This window comes from Drosophila erecta, unplaced genomic scaffold (assembly GCF_003286155.1).
Source record: "Drosophila erecta strain 14021-0224.00,06,07 unplaced genomic scaffold, DereRS2 tig00000126-arrow-pilon, whole genome shotgun sequence".
Classification (NCBI taxonomy): Eukaryota; Metazoa; Arthropoda; class Insecta; order Diptera; family Drosophilidae; genus Drosophila; species Drosophila erecta.
This window is the reverse complement of record NW_020825209.1, coordinates 13,461,166-13,479,532: the sequence shown is the minus strand read 5'-3', so window position 1 is coordinate 13,479,532 and position 18,367 is coordinate 13,461,166. Positions and strand designations below refer to the sequence as shown.

The window sequence follows — 18,367 nt, the reverse complement described above, 5'->3', positions numbered from 1 at the left end:
AAAGCATGAAAATAACTTAGCCTTAAGTTTGGCAAATAGTAATAACAACGGCAGAAGACTTTAAGATTAAGAAGATTAAGTATTAAAACATGTTATGCATAGAGTATGTAGTAGGGCGTAATGGATAACTACTGCCTCTGTAAAGATTAATTATACAATTTACTTATTGTCATACTTGCTTAAGACAGATTGTAAATAAAAAAAAAAGTTTTAATGCCATTTGATTGGAAATTCAACTGCGAGCTCAACGAGGCAAGACAACTCATATTCACACTATTTATTTATGTATATATACACCATTCCTGATATTTTGAGCAGAAATCTTAGTTTTCATGAAAGGGTCATTTGGGGTCAGTGGCGTATGACACATGTTTGTCCTTTTGGGAGCCTAAAGTCGAATACGAGTGTATTTCCCCTGAAACGCCGTTGAGGATGTGCTATTGTTGTGTATCTGCTCTGGATTCCTAACCCTTGCCTTAACACTGGCGGGCTGTCCGCTTTGGACACTAGATGTCCTGGGGTCTCCTAAGCTCGAGGTCCTTTGGTCTGGGGTTATGCGTTTGCCGGGTTAACGCCGCTCGCGGCGTGAGCGAAAACAGCTGCCCCGGTTTTTCCTTCTGTTTCTGTTTCGGTTTGGTCTCGCTACAGAAAACAAAAAAAAATAAAAATGAAAAAAAAACGAACAGAAGCGTTTTATAGAGTGGGAAAATCGGTTCGCTCGTCGCTGGCTATATGCAAATGAGATGGGCGCGCTTATATTTATGAAAAGTAAAATATGATGCGTACAATCAGTTGTGTGCCGTTCGTGTACACCGAGTGTATGTGTGTACATACACATTTATATATATGTAGCCCTCGTAATTGCGGCCAAAAATTGTGTGTAGAGCAGCGACTTGTGCTTAAGGAGCTGCAGGATATGGCAGGATGGCAGGCTGGCAGGCTGGCAAGGATATCGCCAGGAGGAGGCACATGAGCCGCTTTCGGATCAGCTCACAACTCGAGAAACGTTATTCCACGCAAACTGCAAACAATAACAATCATGCATAAAATATAAAATATGCAAAAGGCGAAAAAAGAAATGTAGATCCATGGCAGAGGCAAGGACTTCATTTTGGGGCGGTGGGGGCTGGGCTAAAAGGACCCAGAGAGGCGAACAGATTGCCATCGCGCATACGCTGCGTTGCCTGGAAATTGAAAAGTGCTCGCTGATAGACTGAGGCACGCACCTGCTTACCAGCTTGGTGAGCATAGAACGATAGCTTGACTGGATGTTTCTGGGAGCGATGGGTGCGTGACACGAGTCCTTCAGTAGTTGTGCAGGACCTGCCGAGATTGCTCTATTGCACTTTCAGCTAGCACTCCTGGCCGCCTTTTTTGTACACAACTAAGGCAATTATGAATTTGTATGCAATTTTCCATAACTCACATACTTTCCATCGCTAGACGCTTGAGTATTCGCCGTATATATGTATACGGCCCTGCTTACGCATACCTTGGCACACAAACAAACAAACAAACACTATTATCTGGGGCCATTATGCCCAGATTGATGTGCCATCGAAGGGAATCGCAGATTGGATGCCCAAAAAATAAAATGGGGTTGTGTATCCGCGGCGGAAAATATGAAGTACGAGTACACCGCATGCTTGGCTGACCCGATAAAAAAGAAAAGCCCCGTTTGCCCCGCACAATTTTCCCGCACAGCATTGATTGGATTCACAATCCACCTGGAACAACAGCAACAAATAACAAGGCAGTAATAAATGCAAATCATAATCAAGAAGCCAGCCGCCAGAAGGAGTGATGCCTCGCAGGCAATGCAAATCCCGTTTGCAAAATTAATTAACCAACGAATTGACCTGTGTCTGCCGACTCCAGAAACGCCGCAGTTCAACCCAATCCAACTTCAACCCGTCTTCTGCATGGAAAGTACTGGGCGTGACAAGAACGCTGTTCCCTAACCCGATTTCGACCCGCTTTCGACCCCCTCCAACCTTTATATCCACGTTGATCTGTATATAAATCAAGCTGGAAATTGCGCAGCGCGAGCGGCGACCCTCTTCACAATATTTAATACCGCAAGTGACCCCTGTCCACCATTTCATCAAAGTCCAATTCTCTGATACCTTTTTCGGGGAGGTACACCCATACGAAATGCCTGCGAATGTGCAGAGCACATGGGCGGCGCTTGGAAGGGGTTTGATTACCAGATGCATGTAACTGACTCAAGTAAATGTGCAAACAAAGTGGCTTACAAATAAATTTAAACTAATTAAAAGAATTACCGCATTAAGTTACTATGGTTTTAGCCTTAATATTTGTATAGTTAGCTATGACACCTCCTATAAAAACTACCATATTTATGTAACTGACTCAGGGGAATCTACACACAAAGTGGCTTAAAAATAAATGTAAACTGCAATATAAAGTAATAACAGTTGAATTTATAGATTTGCCCTATTTTACAGAACGCATTAAGTTACTATTCTAATTTTAGCCTTGATATTTGTATAGTTAGAAATGGGACCCCCGAAAAATAATTACCATATTTATGTTACTTACAAATTAATTTAGACTGCAGTATAAAGCAATTTAGTTGAATTTATAGATTTCCATATTTTACAGATCGCATTAGGTTACTATTCTAATTTTAGCCTTGATATTTGTATAGTTAGAAATGAAACCCCGAAAAATAATTACCATATATATGTTACTTACAAATAAGTTTAGACTGTAATATAAAGCTATAACAGTAGAATTTATGGATTTGCCATATTTTACAGAACGCACTAAGTTACTATTCTAATTTTAGCCTTGATATTTGTATAGTTAGCAATGAAACCCCCGAAAAATAAATACCATATTTATGTAACTTACAAATAAATTTAGACTGCAGTATAAAGCACTTTAGTTGAATTTATAGATTTCCATATTTTACGGAACGCATTAAGTTACTATTCTAATTTAAGCATCAATGTTTGTGATCTTAAGCTTGAGTAATACGCATAGTGAGGTATAGGACCCCCTAAAAATTCGTCCGACCGCCGCCACTGCAACGAAATAAGCCGGAAAATCGGGTTGACAACGTTCCCGGATGTCGACAAACGAATTTACATACCGTACTTCGGATTTCGAATTTCCTATTTCGTATTTCGCATGTCTGTTGTTTGCCTAGTGACCAGTGGCCATTCGGGGACCTTTTGGGCGGGGTGCAAAGGTTACGCGTGCGCTACGTTCGTGCCCATCCGCATCCGAGTCCACACATCACCATTCCCAGGACATTCGCAGGACACTCCCGGCACATTCACACACACATGCAGATCCTTGACGAAACCACAGGATCGGTCGCAGTGGCTCAAAGCTGTCGGCGCGCCCAAAAGTTCACAATTTGCGCATGATTTATGGGGCAATGCCCAGTGGTCAGCTGGAAATGATTAATCGATGCCAAGGAGTATTTATTTGCGAGGGCTGAGGCCACAAAATAAACACATTTGCGGAAATCGAGGCACACACCTTCAGATGGGTAAATATGTACCACTGAAAATTGAATAATTATAATGAATATACCTAAGAATTGTGAACTACCGACGGCAGTTAATATGTAATAGTTCAGCAAATGCCCTTCAAAAATCGTGAAGCATAGAAATTAAATATAAACATAAATCTATGAGCGCATATATGCATATAATTTATGTTTGCAAATAATTTGCCAACTTTAGCAGCATTAACCTTTACCAAATGCGCGAAGTAAGGGCGAAGAATGCGGAGTACAATCTTAAAGCGATTAAAAGACAGAAGGCCGTGAAATCCAGTAATGCAGTTGGCTTTTCACGCTGCCGGATTTTCCCACACCTTGAATGGAAAGCCAGATGAAAAGCGCGAAAAAAGGGAAAACAGATGTGACAAGTGCAAGGCAAAAGTGTAAGCATGTACACGGGTATATATGCTATATATATGTATTTATGTACATATATATCCGGTGGGTGTCGAGTGCTTTTAGTACATAAGTGTGTAAGTGTGCATACATAAGCACACATGTACATATATGGCGACCTGGTAGCAACGACCTTTGCACAAAAACACACATGCCTTCTTTTTCGTGTCCTTTGCAAGGATATCTACATATGTGCATTTGTACATTTGTGCCATTGTAATGCGTATGTATATATATATACATTCCTATTGTGGTGACCGGTTTTTCGGGTGCAATTTCATTACCGAGTTGATTGACATTTCCATTGCCATGCATACCAATAGCGCCGCTGAACCCGTTCTCATATGATCCTTGTGATTATATAAATTTGCCATTTGCGCAAACATCGCGATGGGGCATGCAACAGTTAGAGAACGTTAGCTTGATGTAAAAAATCCGGCTTTTATGTAACGATGGCAGGTGCAAAATGCAGCGGCAAGTGCAAATGAGGCAAAATTTCAAAGTCAAGTTTACACGCAGCAAATGCTTTTGTGCATCAACGCGCTCTCTCTCAGTTTTTCACCGACTTTTCCGCGGCGCCTTCTCGCCTGCCTCGGCTTTTCCGCCATGACTTTTCCTCCGGCTGAGGTCCTCGGCCAGGGTTTTCGCACACCTTACTCGGTGTTCCCCCTTCCCCCTTCCCCATTTCCCCATTTCCATTCCCATTTTCCCCATTCTACTGGCACCAGTTGCAACTGCACAAGGAATGCCACACTTTTGCCACACCAAAAGTCGATTCCATTTATTCTATTTAAAAATGATTAAGTTCATTTAAGGCTGAAGTTACTTTTAGTTTGCCGTAGCCTTTAGTTATTTATATACATTTTACATTCAAGAGAAAACCCTTTTGGCAGAGAACCCTTTTTCCTTTCAGATTTAGTTAGCACAGCTAAAAATGTTGAACATTTTAAAGATCCTAGATGGTTCGGTAGTTTTTTAAGCTAAGCAGATTTTAGCATTGACCACTCCTTGTTTTTTGCGTAATTATCACCCATTTTGTTACCTGTTTCCCGAGTATTTTTGCAAGATGCTATTATGCTGGCCATCACTGTGCTGGATGCGCCTTAATTCTTTTTTTTCGACAGCGACTTCTCTGGTGCCTTTTATTACACCTCCCGCTGCAGGGATATACATATATATATGGTTGGTGGTGTAAGAAAATGCACTTTATTTAAGAACGAGCAGGAGTGAAAAGAAGCGTGAAATAAAAATGCAAGAATTGTTCTAAATCCGCGGGGGAAAAGTGAAAGTGCCGCCCAGTTAAAAGGGGCGAAAAAATGTGGAGAATGACTGAAAGGTGAGTGGGAATACTTCAGCGAATCGGATTGTGGGTATTTTGTTTAAGGATTCGCATATGATACTTGAATGGCATTCCGCATATCCTTTGAGCGTCCTTTGGGCTAGCTGCTACATTGATGTAAAGTTGAAAACTTTCATTTGGCTTTCGTAATTAGTTGGCAGTGGCGAAAAAGTCAGCAGGCACATGTACATACATAATTACATGCATACGTACGTATGTACATACGTGCATGTCCTTTTTCACATATGTGTATGTGTTTCAACGTCTGCGCGTGTGCGTGAAGCAACAACAAATTCGCAAACACACACGCACGCACACAAGCATAACATGCAAAACACATAAACGTCCGGCAGCTGTCTCTTTCGCGCCAGCTCGGTGCCTCTCTTTCGCACACATGTGCGTATTTGTCACGTTTCATACATAAAAGTGGCATGTTACGTGTTTTTGTCAAGGGGGTTGAAATACATGGGCGTGGCCTGCGCTTGCCATGTGTGTGCGAAAGAGAGGCCAAGCGGTAACTAAAGGGAGATGGCAAAACGGACGGGAGACCAAAATGCAGAAATGGCAATCGCTGTTCTTCTCACAATTGCTAATAATTTGGTTTTCAAATATTGAGCTGCAGCCACTTGTGGGGTGTTGAAAATATAATTCATTTAGTATTATTGCATTTTTGGTATATCATTTATTATTCTTAATATATTGCATTAGTGTTCTTTCGGCATATTTCCTACGTTTCTTATTCATATTTCACACGAAGTGTACCATTTGAAAAAAGCTCACACACTTGGTTAGCGCGCTTCTTAAAGCTCTATTCTGCAAAAGCACTTTTTGGACTTTTGAAAACTTTTCATTGTAAGAATTGAAAGCGGAAATTCTAAATCATATACTACAAGTTTATAAATTGCCTACCTAAAATACCGCTGCTAGCAAAACACAAACATTTAGCATTTTTTACGTTTTTGTATAATTATAAGATTACTATGCTTAGCCGTTTTTATTGTTGAGACGAGTTTCATATTTATTTTCGAAAATTGCGCCATTCAAAACTTCTATGGTTACTTACACATAATTCCGCCAGAGGGCGCCTATTGATCTGAAAGCATTTGTTGACTTTCAAACTTGTTGACATCGATAGCAGATCCGTTGAGGCAAAGCAATCGATACGAGCTGACGTGCGTAAGAGCCATCTCTAGCTCAGAGTGACCAGTCCACGTTGTATTTTACCTAGAAAACAAAATAAAATTTATAAACGTTAATACCAATTAGATTAGAATATACTCGCTAAGGTGTCAAACTGACTCCGCCACTCGGTTAAGCACAGCCAAGCAAATACGCCTTTTGTTCAGTGAGATGTGTAAAAGATTCGATGGTTTCCTAGATCGTTTTCGGGTTAATCCCTGAAGAAAAACCCGTTTATCGACATTGATCAGCGGGGGGCGGTGGCGTGAGGTGGTGAAAGGGGAGTGGTTGGGGCAGGAGAACGAGGTGGGGAGAGAGGAGAAGCGATAACAAGAACGACGCCGAAAAAAGGTAGTTAACGAGTTGACAAGCCAAAAGCAACAATAACAAGCTGGAAAGAAGGAGAGCTGGAAATTGTTGGAACGAGTGAGAGGGTGCGAGATAGAGAGTGTGAGTGAGAGAGAGCGAGAAGGGGCGAGCACCTGGAACAGGTTACCCCTTCCAGCGTTCCACCGAAGAACGAAGAATCTGCATAAAGTTGGGATTCTTTGGGCAGACGTGAGGGAATCCAGCGCAAAGAAAATCCCGAGATCGGATTTTTTTCCACTTTCGGATTTCTTGGAGGAACAGAAATCGGAACCTCCAAGTGAAGCAACGCATCAAGTTCGGATTCTTTGGGACGAGAGAACACGCAATTCCAAGCTGAAGACCAGAATCTAGCCGAAATGCAGCCTGCCTGCCTATTATGTCTCCTGGTGGTGATCCTCCTGCATCCGCGCCTCTCCAAATCCTCGGCGAGTGGTAACCCCAGTGCCAGCTCCAGTTCCAGTTCTCCGGCCGAAATCCCCGCCTTCCGGCAATGCGAAACCATTCGCATTGAGATGTGCCGCAAGATCGGCTACAATGAGACCTCCATGCCGAACCTGGTGGGTCACGAAATGCAAACGGATGTGGAGTACACCCTGCAGACATTTGCACCACTGATTGAGTACGACTGCAGTTCCCAGTTGAAGCTGTTCCTGTGCGCCGCCTACGTGCCCATGTGCACGCCCAAAGCACCCGTACATGCCATTGGTCCCTGCCGGAGTCTCTGTGAGTCTGTGCGGATTCGTTGTCATCCGGTTTTGCAGGGATTCGGATTCCCATGGCCACCGGCCCTCGATTGCAATAGGTTTCCGCGCGAGAACAACCACGAGACCATGTGCATGGAGGGTCCTGGTGAAATGCATCAGCCGCAGCAGGATCAGGATCCATATGGGCTACCAGGGCAGGGAATACCCGGCGGTTTGGGCGGTAAACTGCCTATGGATTGCTCAGGACTGGCCAAGTCGCATCTATATGTGAGGCTACCAAGATCTGGACGCTGTGCACCACTTTGCGAGGCGGACATACTATTCACGCCGGCGGAAAAGCATCTCGCGGAGATTTGGGTCTCCACTTGGGCCTATGCCGCTTTGGGCCTGGCCCTGGTGGCCACCGTGTGCCTTTTGGCCAGCGATTCCAGTCGTTTGGCCAGCGCCAAATGGTCCAGATTGTTGTCACCGCTGATTTGGTGCCACAACATGGTCACCTTGGGTTGGGCAGTGCGCTTTATGGTGGGCAGAACGGGCACTGCGTGCGGAACGGATCCCCAGGCGCCCAATGAATCACTACTCACCGTGGACGGACTGTCCAATGCATCCTGTGCCAGCGTATTTCTTATGCGCTACTATTTTGGAATGGCCGCCTGCGCTTGGTATTACACTATAATTATATTAAATATTATAGAAATTAACACAATTGCTATGCTATTTGTAGGTGGGCTGTGCTCTGTTTGGGCTGGCACCGCGACATTCGTCGGCACAGTCCGGATTCCAAGGGGCATGTGGCCGTTCCCTCGAACTTTGCTGGCAGTCCGGCGAAGAGGAGCAGTGCCAAGACGGCTCAGCAAGATCTAACCCAAAACAACTTTGTGTGCTTCGTGGCTTGGGGATTGCCTGCCTTCCAAACGGCAGCAGTGATCGTGGCCCGTTTCGTGGATGCAGACGAGTTGCTAGGTGAGATATACTATAGATACTCCAGAGAACTTGAGGAGTAACGCAATCATACGCTATTCTAGGCGCCTGTTTTGTGGGCAACCAGTCGGATAAGGCGCTACAGATATTGGTGGCCACGCCTGTCTTTTGCTACTGGATCTTTGGCTCCATGAATCTGATCTCTGGCTATCTGGTGCACTGTCGCACCAAGGAGATCCTGAGGAATAGCAATGCCCTCAGCTTGCAACAGCAATTGCAACAGCTAAGCGCTCACAGTAGTTCCGGCATAGGCATCTTCCTATTCATCTATGGTCTCGCATGTGCCCTGCTTCTTTTGGCTGTCATTTACGAGTTCGCCAACATCGATGTCTGGCTGGGATCGGGCGATACCAATACCCCACTGTGGCCCTTTTTGCTGCGCGCCTTCATGGAACTGATGTTGGGCATTTGCTGCTTTGCCTGGGTCCTGGGACCAAGCATTTCCACGCTCTACAAGAGACAAGTCAGCAATGGCAAGATGGTGAAGCATACGTCTGCAGGAGCAGGAGCAGGAGCTGGACAGCTGGACGGGCACAGTAGCTCGCGTGGATCCCATGCGGCTTGCAATAGCACGGTGGTCTCCTATCATTCGGTGCGGCCCTCCATGGCCAGTGCTCCATTGCCACCGAGTCCGTACAAATTGAAGACTTCACCTGGAGCCGGTTCCATATCGCTCAATCAGATGTCCAACTATTCGCTGGGCAGAAGCGTGCATCACCAGCAGCGCCATTCGCCGCATCATCAACACCATCAGCAGCAGCACCACCACCACCCCCACCACAGTCACCATCAGCACACCACATCCTCGCACCGCCTGTATTATCCGCCAGGTAGCTACGCCTCGCAAAAGTACAGCCAGCATGGCGGCTACTATCCCCACTTGCAGCACTACGGCGATGAGACGCTGCTCTAGTGCTCTGGGTGCAGAGATTCGGTCTAATTTCAGGGCAAGAATGCCCTGCTTCCAGTCAATGTTCCTGCGGCAGCTGCTGTGCCAAAGTCAGTCCTGTACTATAACTTAATCCGGTGGAGTTTGCTTAGGTTTAGGGTATTTGTAACGCCAAGCAACTCGAATAGGAAACGATCATACGAGTATCATGTCGTAATTCCGATTCAAGTTGCTTTGCTACCCCATAGAACACGATGGAAACCTATCTATGTACTGTGTATATAACCCAGGAAATGTGCTCTTATTTAGTTGAGGCCTTTATCACGAGGTCATAGGTCATCTAGCCAACCCCCACGATGTATTGCAATTGCCCTTGATGGGCCTCATATCCTATTTTCGTGTGTACTTAATGTTGCTCCTAATTAGTTGCCCCTTGCGTTGCCTTTTGCCGTTTTGGTGTAACCGAATTCAATAATCGCTCTTGCCTTTTACACATTAAGACTTAATGTCGCCTTTGCGTACATATACATATACCTATATATAGCCTTTTTATATAACTTTTTTTTTGAGTTAGAGAGAGAAACGCGCAGCAACCAAATACTGTGATACGCATGTTCATGTCTTCAAAAAAAAAAAGAAAATGACCCAAAAACCAGGGTCCTAGCTTTGCTGTCTTCTCCCGATGCCGAAACAAGTGTACTTAACAATCAAAAACGCAATTGCAATCCTAGACGTAATGCCTAATTGTATTCAGTGTGCCATTAGCTTTAGGGACTTGGCTGAACAAGTCACACCACACAAAATCGCCTTAAAAGCGCCCATTTCCACATCGAACTTTGGCGAAACTACTGAGGGCTTCCTTGCACTCCCACAGGTTTTTCCCCAACGAACAGGGCCTGTTTCTAAATGTCCAACTAACGAACTAACTTAACCTGTATACAACTAGGGGCTATACGAATCGTATGGATACCCAGATAACAGTATATGAGTATTGTATTTTGTATGTGTATTTTTTTAATATTATATATAACTTATTTGCTAGCGAATAAAGTGTCGAAAAGTTAAGATCTGTTTGGACTTCATTCGTTTCGTTTGGATTTTACCAAGAGAGTCTCCAAGTTTCGCCAGTACTCCATGAGCATTTCGTTTCGTCTTGCTGCCAAGAAAACCGCCACCTGCCAAGTGGGTGGGTGGTTATTCGCCTATTGCCGGGTGGGTGGCAAGGTCGCCTCGCTGCGTGTTGGTCCGCACAGAACGATGGTCTCGTTTCGGTTGTTGTTGTTGTTGTTGCTGCTGCTGCTGCTCGACATGGCCCGCGGCTGCCAATTGTCAAGGTCCTCGTCGCCGTTCTCCTTGGCCCTCTGGTAGTGCTCCATTTCGCTGGCATACTTCCTGCTGGTGATGCCCAGCAGGTGGGCCAGCCCACCGCCCACATAGTCGATTCCGGCCAGGAATCGGTTGCCCATCCTGCTGGCCTTGTAGCGCAGCCGTGGTCCCAGCGGCATTTCGCTCTAAAAAGTGACAAAAAGTGTTGAAATGAGTCACAATGACTAATGGCCAGTGTGGGCGTGGCAGCTTCTTATCACTACTGACCCATGGCCTTTAGTTTACTTTTGAATGCCTCAAAAACCATACAAGTAATAGCATTTCATTGAAAGATATCAGCGCCTCACACATCTATCATTGTTCGCTTAAGGCAATAGAGCTTAAGCGCGCTAATCTTGGCGGATGTACCTCGTTCAAATGGACGTCGTAGCACTTGTCAGCCAATTCCGCATCCGCCTCGTCCTCGCTGCCGGAGGACAACTCCTCCATGACGCCGTCGCTGAAGTACAGCACGCGTTTGTTCGACTGCAGCTCCAGGGCGGTCACATTGTCCGTCTCGGATGCACTTGCTCCAGCCGCAGGCGCCAGCTCCGATCCTTCAGCTACGCCTGGTGTTCCGCTGCTCTCGTTCCTCGCCGCCGACATGGCAATGGGCATCTACAGTCGATTAAGTACCGCCTCGATTGACTGACGCTGCGCGAATGTTTTTGCCGTTGAGCTTAGCTTTTGAATCGCAGCCGCCGTTTTGGTCATGAAAACGCGGGCGCGCGGGTCAACGCCAAATACAAATACGGCCGGCTGGGGGCCAAAATGTCCTTGGGTTTGGGGGCCACCGGCGAGTCGACTCACAATCGGCGAGAATCGCGTGCCATGGGGCGCTTTGCGCAGTCAGGTGCCGAATCAAATCGATAAACGAAAAGCCGCCTTCAAACTAAAAAAAAAGTACAAGCAAAACAAAGGTGCGGCAGTGTGACCAGCTGCTGCTGGATTTCGCCAACTATCCGTGCGATAGTTCGAAAATTCGTACGAAATAACTGAGAGTGTGTTAAAATAAATACAAAATAAATGCCAGGCGTATATAATTGAAGAGTTTTCGTTTTTAAATAAATTGCAAATATAGCAACAAAATAAATCAATTTTTGCATACCCTTCTTGTGCTAATAACCTATATTCACTTCATTCATGTTAATATTATAGTTAAGATCCATTGTACACACGTAACCGGCCATTAATAATTTACTGAAGAATAAATTAAAAACTAAAATCATTATTTAATCCCATGATTATCTATCGCTTGCAATGTATCGCCTGCTTTTGCTCTGGTCACACCTAACAGCTGTTCCATTTGCGTCTTCATTTGTTTTTTTACAACAAATTGCAACCGATTCAACCAAACCGGGGATCCAAAAATGGAGTCGCCCACCTCGCACCTGGTGGCCAAAGGTGAGTCGAAAACAGGCGGCAGCATTTGGTGGAATCGGGGTCACCAATTCCCGATTAGATTTCCAGGTGACGGGCGTTTCGCGCAGTGGACGCGTACGCAAAAAGTCGTCGAAACTGTTGGATTTTGAATCGCCGGAGGAGATCGAGAAGCGCACAAGGCGCCAAAGTGGCGGCAGACAGCCAACCAGGTACTCCGGCCGCGGCAGGCCATCGAATGCTCTGCGAGACCTGGATCTTGACCAGGAGATGCTCGTGGATGATCCAAATATCTCGGACGGCGATGAATTCCATCCGGAAACACCGTCAACGGCCGTGGCCATTCTGAACTCCGACGATGAACTGGACAACCTGGTGCAGGATCTCGTCGATGGCGTGCAAGCGGAGGCCACCAGCCAGGAGTCACCCGTACGCCAGAGTCTCTACATGCGCGAGAAGGCCAACAAGCGCCAGGTGCTCAAGGACGGCAAGGTGGTGAATGCCAAGGTGCAGCGCAAGGACAAGGGCAAGCAGCGCTACACCGCCTACAGCCTGTGGGCCAGGGAGGCGCGCAAGAAAGATCTCCAGGACCTAGGTACGTTTCGGTGCAACTCTAATCAATATAATCAGCAGCAAATTCGTTGGCACTTTTCTGTTATTTGTGTGCTATCTTGCTCTTATTGGCCAATCCGAACTCTTGCAGACTTTACCAGCGCCACCAGACGCCTCAGCGAGATGTGGGCGAACGTTTCCAATCGGGACAAGAACGCCTGGCGGCGCAAGGCCAAAATCCAGGCGTCCAGGGCCAAAACTCGCGACAACACCGCTGCGAATGGTACGCCCCAGCCGGCAAGTAACGGCAACACGGCACTGACAGATCCTACGCAGCACGAGACGATCTTCCAGAACCGAGCGACGACGAGTCGCACTCGAAAACTGGCCGCCGATCGACAGCAATCCTCGTTAGAAGCGGCGGCGGCAGCGGCAGCCGCGGCGGGCACCTCCACGCAGCGGCGCAGCATTAACACACGAAGTGCCAGGTCGCAGGCCTCAACGAGCGCAACCAAACTGCAATCGCACCCGGCTGCGAATAGTGGCGGCCGAACCAGCGGTCAGCACAAACAAGAGGAGCAGCACAAGACTAGCATCGAGGTAATCGATGCGGCGGCACACCTGAAACTGCTGGGCGAGAGCCTGACGGTGATTGGCGAGCGGCTGAAGAAGCACAATGGATATGTGGCGCTCTCGGGTAGCTTGTCCGTACTCCTTGACAGCTTGCTCTGCGCCATGGGCCCGCTGCTCTGCATGACCACGCAGATACCCGGCATGGAGAACAAAGTACAGCTAAGCAAAAATCTAGCCGACACGCTCGACAACATCGCCTACGTAATGCCCGGTCTATGAAAGGAATTCGGGGACATCCCAATGACCACATACATATATGCATATATATATATTAACCATACCAGGCAGCTAAGCTTCCAGCGGGTCCAGAGGCGCCATCGGATCCGTATGTCAGTTAGGAGTTGGCCGTCAAACCTGAAAACAACCACTTAGGAATCCCTAGTTGATAAGCTGCAGCATCTCGATCTTCGTCAAGTAAAACTAAAGGTCTCCCTCTAATTTTGGGCTTGTTCTTGTTTCTTGGATTGCAAGTTAAATGCTATAGCTGAAAAGGAACGGTCTAGTATTTCCCTTATTTATAAACTTTTTTTTGCGAAATAAATTTTAAATCATTGAAACCGTACTAGAATTATGAAACATGAAATATCCTATAATTCTAAGTCAAATAAATGTGAGGAACACCACTTAGTTTCTTATTTCAATTTGTGAATCTACATATTTACTTTTAAAACAAACTAAATAATAAATACAAGTATTAGTACTAAAAACCCAACCAATGATTGCTTGCTCTTTATAAAAATGAAAGCTTTTAAATTGCTTACAAGCTAACTCAGCAATAAGCGATAAAATCATGTTCGAGTACAAGCTTTAGAAGAACTTTAAATGTTTATAAATACGTTAATTAGTTTATTACCTGCTGGAGATGGAACATCGGCGGTGCGACATCGATGTTTTGGGCGGCCGTTACAACGGCAAAGTATCGATGTTACATCGCCGCTCTGCCATCACTAGCCAGTCCGCCGAAAGTAAATAAATTAAACGGACGCCAAGTCGAAGCTTCCCCAGTTCCCCGGATGCAGTGCAGCGAGCTCTGGGTCACTGAGTATCCTGCGTGGACCTGGGATTCCGAATCGGCTTCCGCCCAGGATCCGCACCCGATCTCGGCATCCGCATCCGCATCCGCAACCGCTTTCACCTCCCACCGCGCACAGCATCCGCATCCGCATTCGCGGCAGCAAGACAACGGTGAGTTTCCCTCCAGATGTTCTGCGTTTTCCGGGCTTTTCCGGCTGCGAACGGGGATGGAAAGCGTGTATTTGCGTAGGCCAGTACAGGTGGACAGGTGGAAAGGGCGAATTGCGTGACGGCAGCGCTACAAATTGGATTAGTGCGGCGATTGATTCTGAATGGCAGATGTAAACAATCTTCCTGTGCACTGAGAACAATGCGCTGGCTGATTGCCAAATATGTTGCGAGACTGAATCTGTCTCTGAAATGACATTCCTTACAACAATTTGTTTAGGAAATACATATATTCGGATCATGGAAGTGTGGAAATTCATAAAAATTGCTATAGTTTGCAGTGCCTTTCGATTTCAAGGCATTTTCGCGCAGTGCACTGCTCCCACGCCCGCTCTTTTGTAATTGGCAGTACAAGGAATGCCCAAGCATCTATTTTTATAACGATTAGCATAGTCGTTATGGTGATAAATTACGAAGGGGGGTTGTGGGGGTTGTTCGTTATGCTTTTCCAGCCTGTGACCACCCACTGCGCCCAATGGGGCATACTTTTGGGGGCGCCAGGGGCACCTCCGTCAACCGCCAACCACCGTCGTTGGTTTATTGAAAAGTTTTCATGATTCACAGACAAGCAAGCAAAGTTTTAGGTCCATTCAGGTGCGGGTAAATCCTAAAATTATCCCATTATCCTATAATTATAATGGGTTCAATTGATTATGGGGTATTTCTCACGGCTTATAGGCTCGCTTTCCCGCGTCACTGAATCGAATATAGTGGTATTTATATATCTACATTTACGTATATGCACGAATTAAATGAAAATTCAAGGCATTTATGTAAATTGAACGCCTGGTTTTCATTTTAATTGGACTTTGAGATCGGTTTAAAACTGGCCTTTTGAATTCATTTACCAAATAATTGATAGACATTGGAACCATTTCCATTTATACCATCAAACGTATTCAAAAGCAGCTTGGAAAATAATTCGGCTACCGAAATGCAGGCCTCTTCGGACTGCAAGTGCCATCGGATTGCGTGAGTCCCATAATCATATGCCCGCGAATGAGCATGTCCATATCTCATCTGAATCGGACTTTGAGCCATGTTCTCGACACGCGAGATAAGCGGCCGCCAATCAGAGAACTGGTTTCAATTGCGGATCGGGTCAAAATCGCCAACCTTGTGCCATTGTAAGCAAGTTGCCTGTGCAAAACTAAATGAGCATAAATTAGCTCAATGCAGGAATGTCTCAAGTGGCCGACGGGTTGTCCAATTCCATTATCCAGCCATTGCCAGTGGCCAGTGGCCAGTGGCCAGTGACCAGAGCTTATCACTCGATGCACAAAAGCCGAAGATAAAGACGAGTGATAATCGATTGGCCATAAAAAAATGGGGAGGTGTGGGTGGTTGGGTTAGCCGTCTGATCGAGTGGCAATCAATCAATTTGGCGAGCCGGACAACCAATTCACAATCTAATCCACAGTCTGTCCATGATGAGCACCAGCGAAGCAAGCGGCCACGGAAGTGGAATCCGGAATCTGAATCGCAATGGGAATGGGAATGGCAACGAGAATGGGAACCTAAGTGTGATGCAGGACCTGCAGCACAAGTACGCCTTCCTCGAGAATCTCTTCAGCAAGTTCTGGAAGTCCATCATCAAATCGAACTCGAATCTCAAGCTGCAGCTGCGCAATGTCAAATGGAAGAATGCCAAGGCAAAGCCCGGTTGTGCCTACCAGCCAACGGAGGTGAGTGCCCCAAAACATAACTAAGCACAGCACTATATTTGTTTGTTTTTTTGCCCGAAACAGATCGAGCAGGTGGCCAATGTGATTACTCACGGCATTTGGATACTGCCCGCCGTGTTTGCGGCCATCACACTGTTCGAGCGCTCATCCAGCGCCAGTCAGTATCTGGTCTCCTGGGTCTACGGCGGAGCCCTGTGCATGCTCTTCACGGTGTCCACCTTCTTCCACTGCTCCTGCTACTGTGCCGAACACAGGTGAGTGCGCTGAGTGCCATCGGCCAGCCGGCTGACTTACCCACTTACTTGCTTTGCTTGTGCCTTGCCCCCACAGACCACCGAGGAATGCCAAGGCGTGGCCCTGTCTCGGCTGGCAGACGTACCAGGGTCTGAAGAACGTGCTCCATCGCTGCGACAGGGCCATGATCTATGTGTTCATTGCCGGGTCCTACTTCCCCTGGCTAACGCTGGAGAACACCGACCATTCGGCCATACTCTTCTGCATGGAATGGGTCATCTGGCTGATGGCGGGCATAGGAATCGCCTACCAGCAGGTAAGCCTCCTTCACAGCACTCTAGTGGCTCCACTTAAGTTGCCTTTCGTTTGCTTCCCACAAACAGGTCTTCCACGAGCGCTACAAGTGTCTGGAGACGTTCTTCTACCTGGTAATGGGCCTGGGACCCGCTCTAGTGGTGGTGTTCACTGGCCACCACTTCCATGGGATGCTGCAGCTGAAGTTCGGCGGCGGCTTTTATATACTGGGTATTGTGTTCTTCAAGGCGGACGGCACGATACCCATGGCCCATGCCATTTGGCATCTGTTTGTGGTGCTGGCCGCCGGTTGCCACTACTACGCCATCCTGGTGAACCTTTATCCCAGCGAGGCAGCCACGGCACCGTGAGCGAATCGCGACAAAGCAGCGGGGGAATGCAGCGAATTTAGACCTTAGAGTACTTAACGACAGGGATTCGATGTTGTCAGCCATGTGTAACGTATTCCTATGATGTACCCAATGTACCCGAGTCTCTGCTCCACAATTAGCCAAATTTTGTTCGAGCGAGGACGCCTAGTTGTAGCCATTAGCATTACGAACTAACTAAATCGAAACGATTCTTGTGATCAGTATCTGCGGTCTTGCCAAAGATTCAAGTTGTGCGAGTGCTCATGTCTCTCTCTTTCTCTCCCTCTCTCCCTCTCCCCCTCAATTTAACTTGATATTATATTAGGTATATTCATATATTTACCATCCACATGGTCATCCATGTAACCAGTGTCTCTCAAAAGACTTTGAACCGTACTCAAAAGGCGAGGGGAACGAATATTCAACTTGTACAAATATCCGAGAGAGTTTACGACCTGAATTTCCACGCCCACCCGGCGCCTTTTCTTGAACACTAGAAGCCCGCCTAACCCGCATTACATTATACATGTTTATACAGATTATACAGATATACTATATACGTTATACCCATATACACATATAGTTAGAATTAAGAGGACGTGCGATCAGCGAGCCCAGCCCCTTTTGGCCAGTTTCATCGCCGAGCTCAGGGACAAAACGATGTGTTCGCAGATACTGAATAAGGTGATTTACAAATTTACAAATACGCTTGATATTTTGGGGCCTGGCTCGCGATCGGCGGATATTGATTTCGTGTACTACTCGTATTTATGGTGCAAATCGATTACTTTTAATGCGTAAACTCTAGAGCTGAGGGCTTCTAATAAATTGTTTATTTCCAAATGAAAGCAAAATGCTCAGCTTTTTGTGGGTTGCTCAAAGAATTGTCTATTTTCAAATGTTACTCATGTACATCTTATTTAGCTTTAAATATGTACATATATTTTTTGGTTGCAAATACATATATAATTTTATTGATATTTTACTTTGCTTGTGTTTATTAACATATATTTATCTTATTTAGCTTTAAATATATACGTACTATTTTTAGGTTGCAAATATGTACATACGTAATTTTATTGACATTTTATTTTGTTTGTGTTTATTAACATATATTTATCTTATTTAGCTTTAAATATATACATAATATATTTTGGTTGCAAATACATATATAATTTTATTGACATTTTACGTTGCGTGTGTTTATTAACATATA

The 18,367-nt window shown here is 45.9% G+C and overlaps 4 protein-coding genes across 5 annotated transcripts; 3 read left to right on the top strand and 1 right to left on the bottom strand.

Moving 5' to 3' along the window:
* The first annotated feature begins 6,388 nt into the window (after nt 1-6,388).
* On the top strand, nt 6,389-10,460 carry LOC6551715 (frizzled-4). The gene is made up of 3 exons (XM_001978486.3): nt 6,389-8,187; nt 8,250-8,488; nt 8,551-10,460. The coding sequence occupies exons 1-3, from the start codon at nt 7,178-7,180 to the stop codon at nt 9,417-9,419; spliced, it is 2,118 nt and encodes a 705-aa protein (XP_001978522.1). The 5' UTR covers nt 6,389-7,177; the 3' UTR covers nt 9,420-10,460.
* LOC6551714 lies at nt 10,387-11,718 on the bottom strand. The gene is made up of 2 exons (XM_001978485.3): nt 11,130-11,718; nt 10,387-10,906 (listed from the first exon to the last, which is right to left on the bottom strand). The coding sequence occupies exons 1-2, from the start codon at nt 11,376-11,378 to the stop codon at nt 10,598-10,600; spliced, it is 558 nt and encodes a 185-aa protein (XP_001978521.2). The 5' UTR covers nt 11,379-11,718; the 3' UTR covers nt 10,387-10,597.
* Nucleotides 11,719-11,877: 159 nt separating this feature from the next.
* LOC6551713 (FACT complex subunit SSRP1) lies at nt 11,878-14,025 on the top strand. The gene is made up of 3 exons (XM_001978484.3): nt 11,878-12,164; nt 12,223-12,735; nt 12,844-14,025. Exons 1-3 carry the CDS (start codon nt 12,131-12,133, stop codon nt 13,542-13,544), a joined length of 1,248 nt encoding a protein of 415 aa, XP_001978520.1. The 5' UTR covers nt 11,878-12,130; the 3' UTR covers nt 13,545-14,025.
* A 180-nt stretch (nt 14,026-14,205) lies between these two features.
* Nucleotides 14,206-18,103, top strand: LOC6551712 (monocyte to macrophage differentiation factor). 2 transcript variants are annotated; one of them, XM_001978483.3, is made up of 5 exons: nt 14,206-14,510; nt 15,988-16,252; nt 16,316-16,506; nt 16,583-16,802; nt 16,870-18,103. In XM_001978483.3, the coding sequence occupies exons 2-5, from the start codon at nt 15,995-15,997 to the stop codon at nt 17,149-17,151; spliced, it is 951 nt and encodes a 316-aa protein (XP_001978519.2). In that variant the 5' UTR covers nt 14,206-14,510; nt 15,988-15,994; the 3' UTR covers nt 17,152-18,103. The 2 variants fall into 2 exon arrangements, with proteins under 2 accessions (XP_001978519.2, XP_026838107.1); XM_026982306.1 differs by lacking the exon at nt 14,206-14,510 and having other exon boundaries at nt 15,895-16,252.
* The last annotated feature ends 264 nt before the right edge of the window (nt 18,104-18,367 follow it).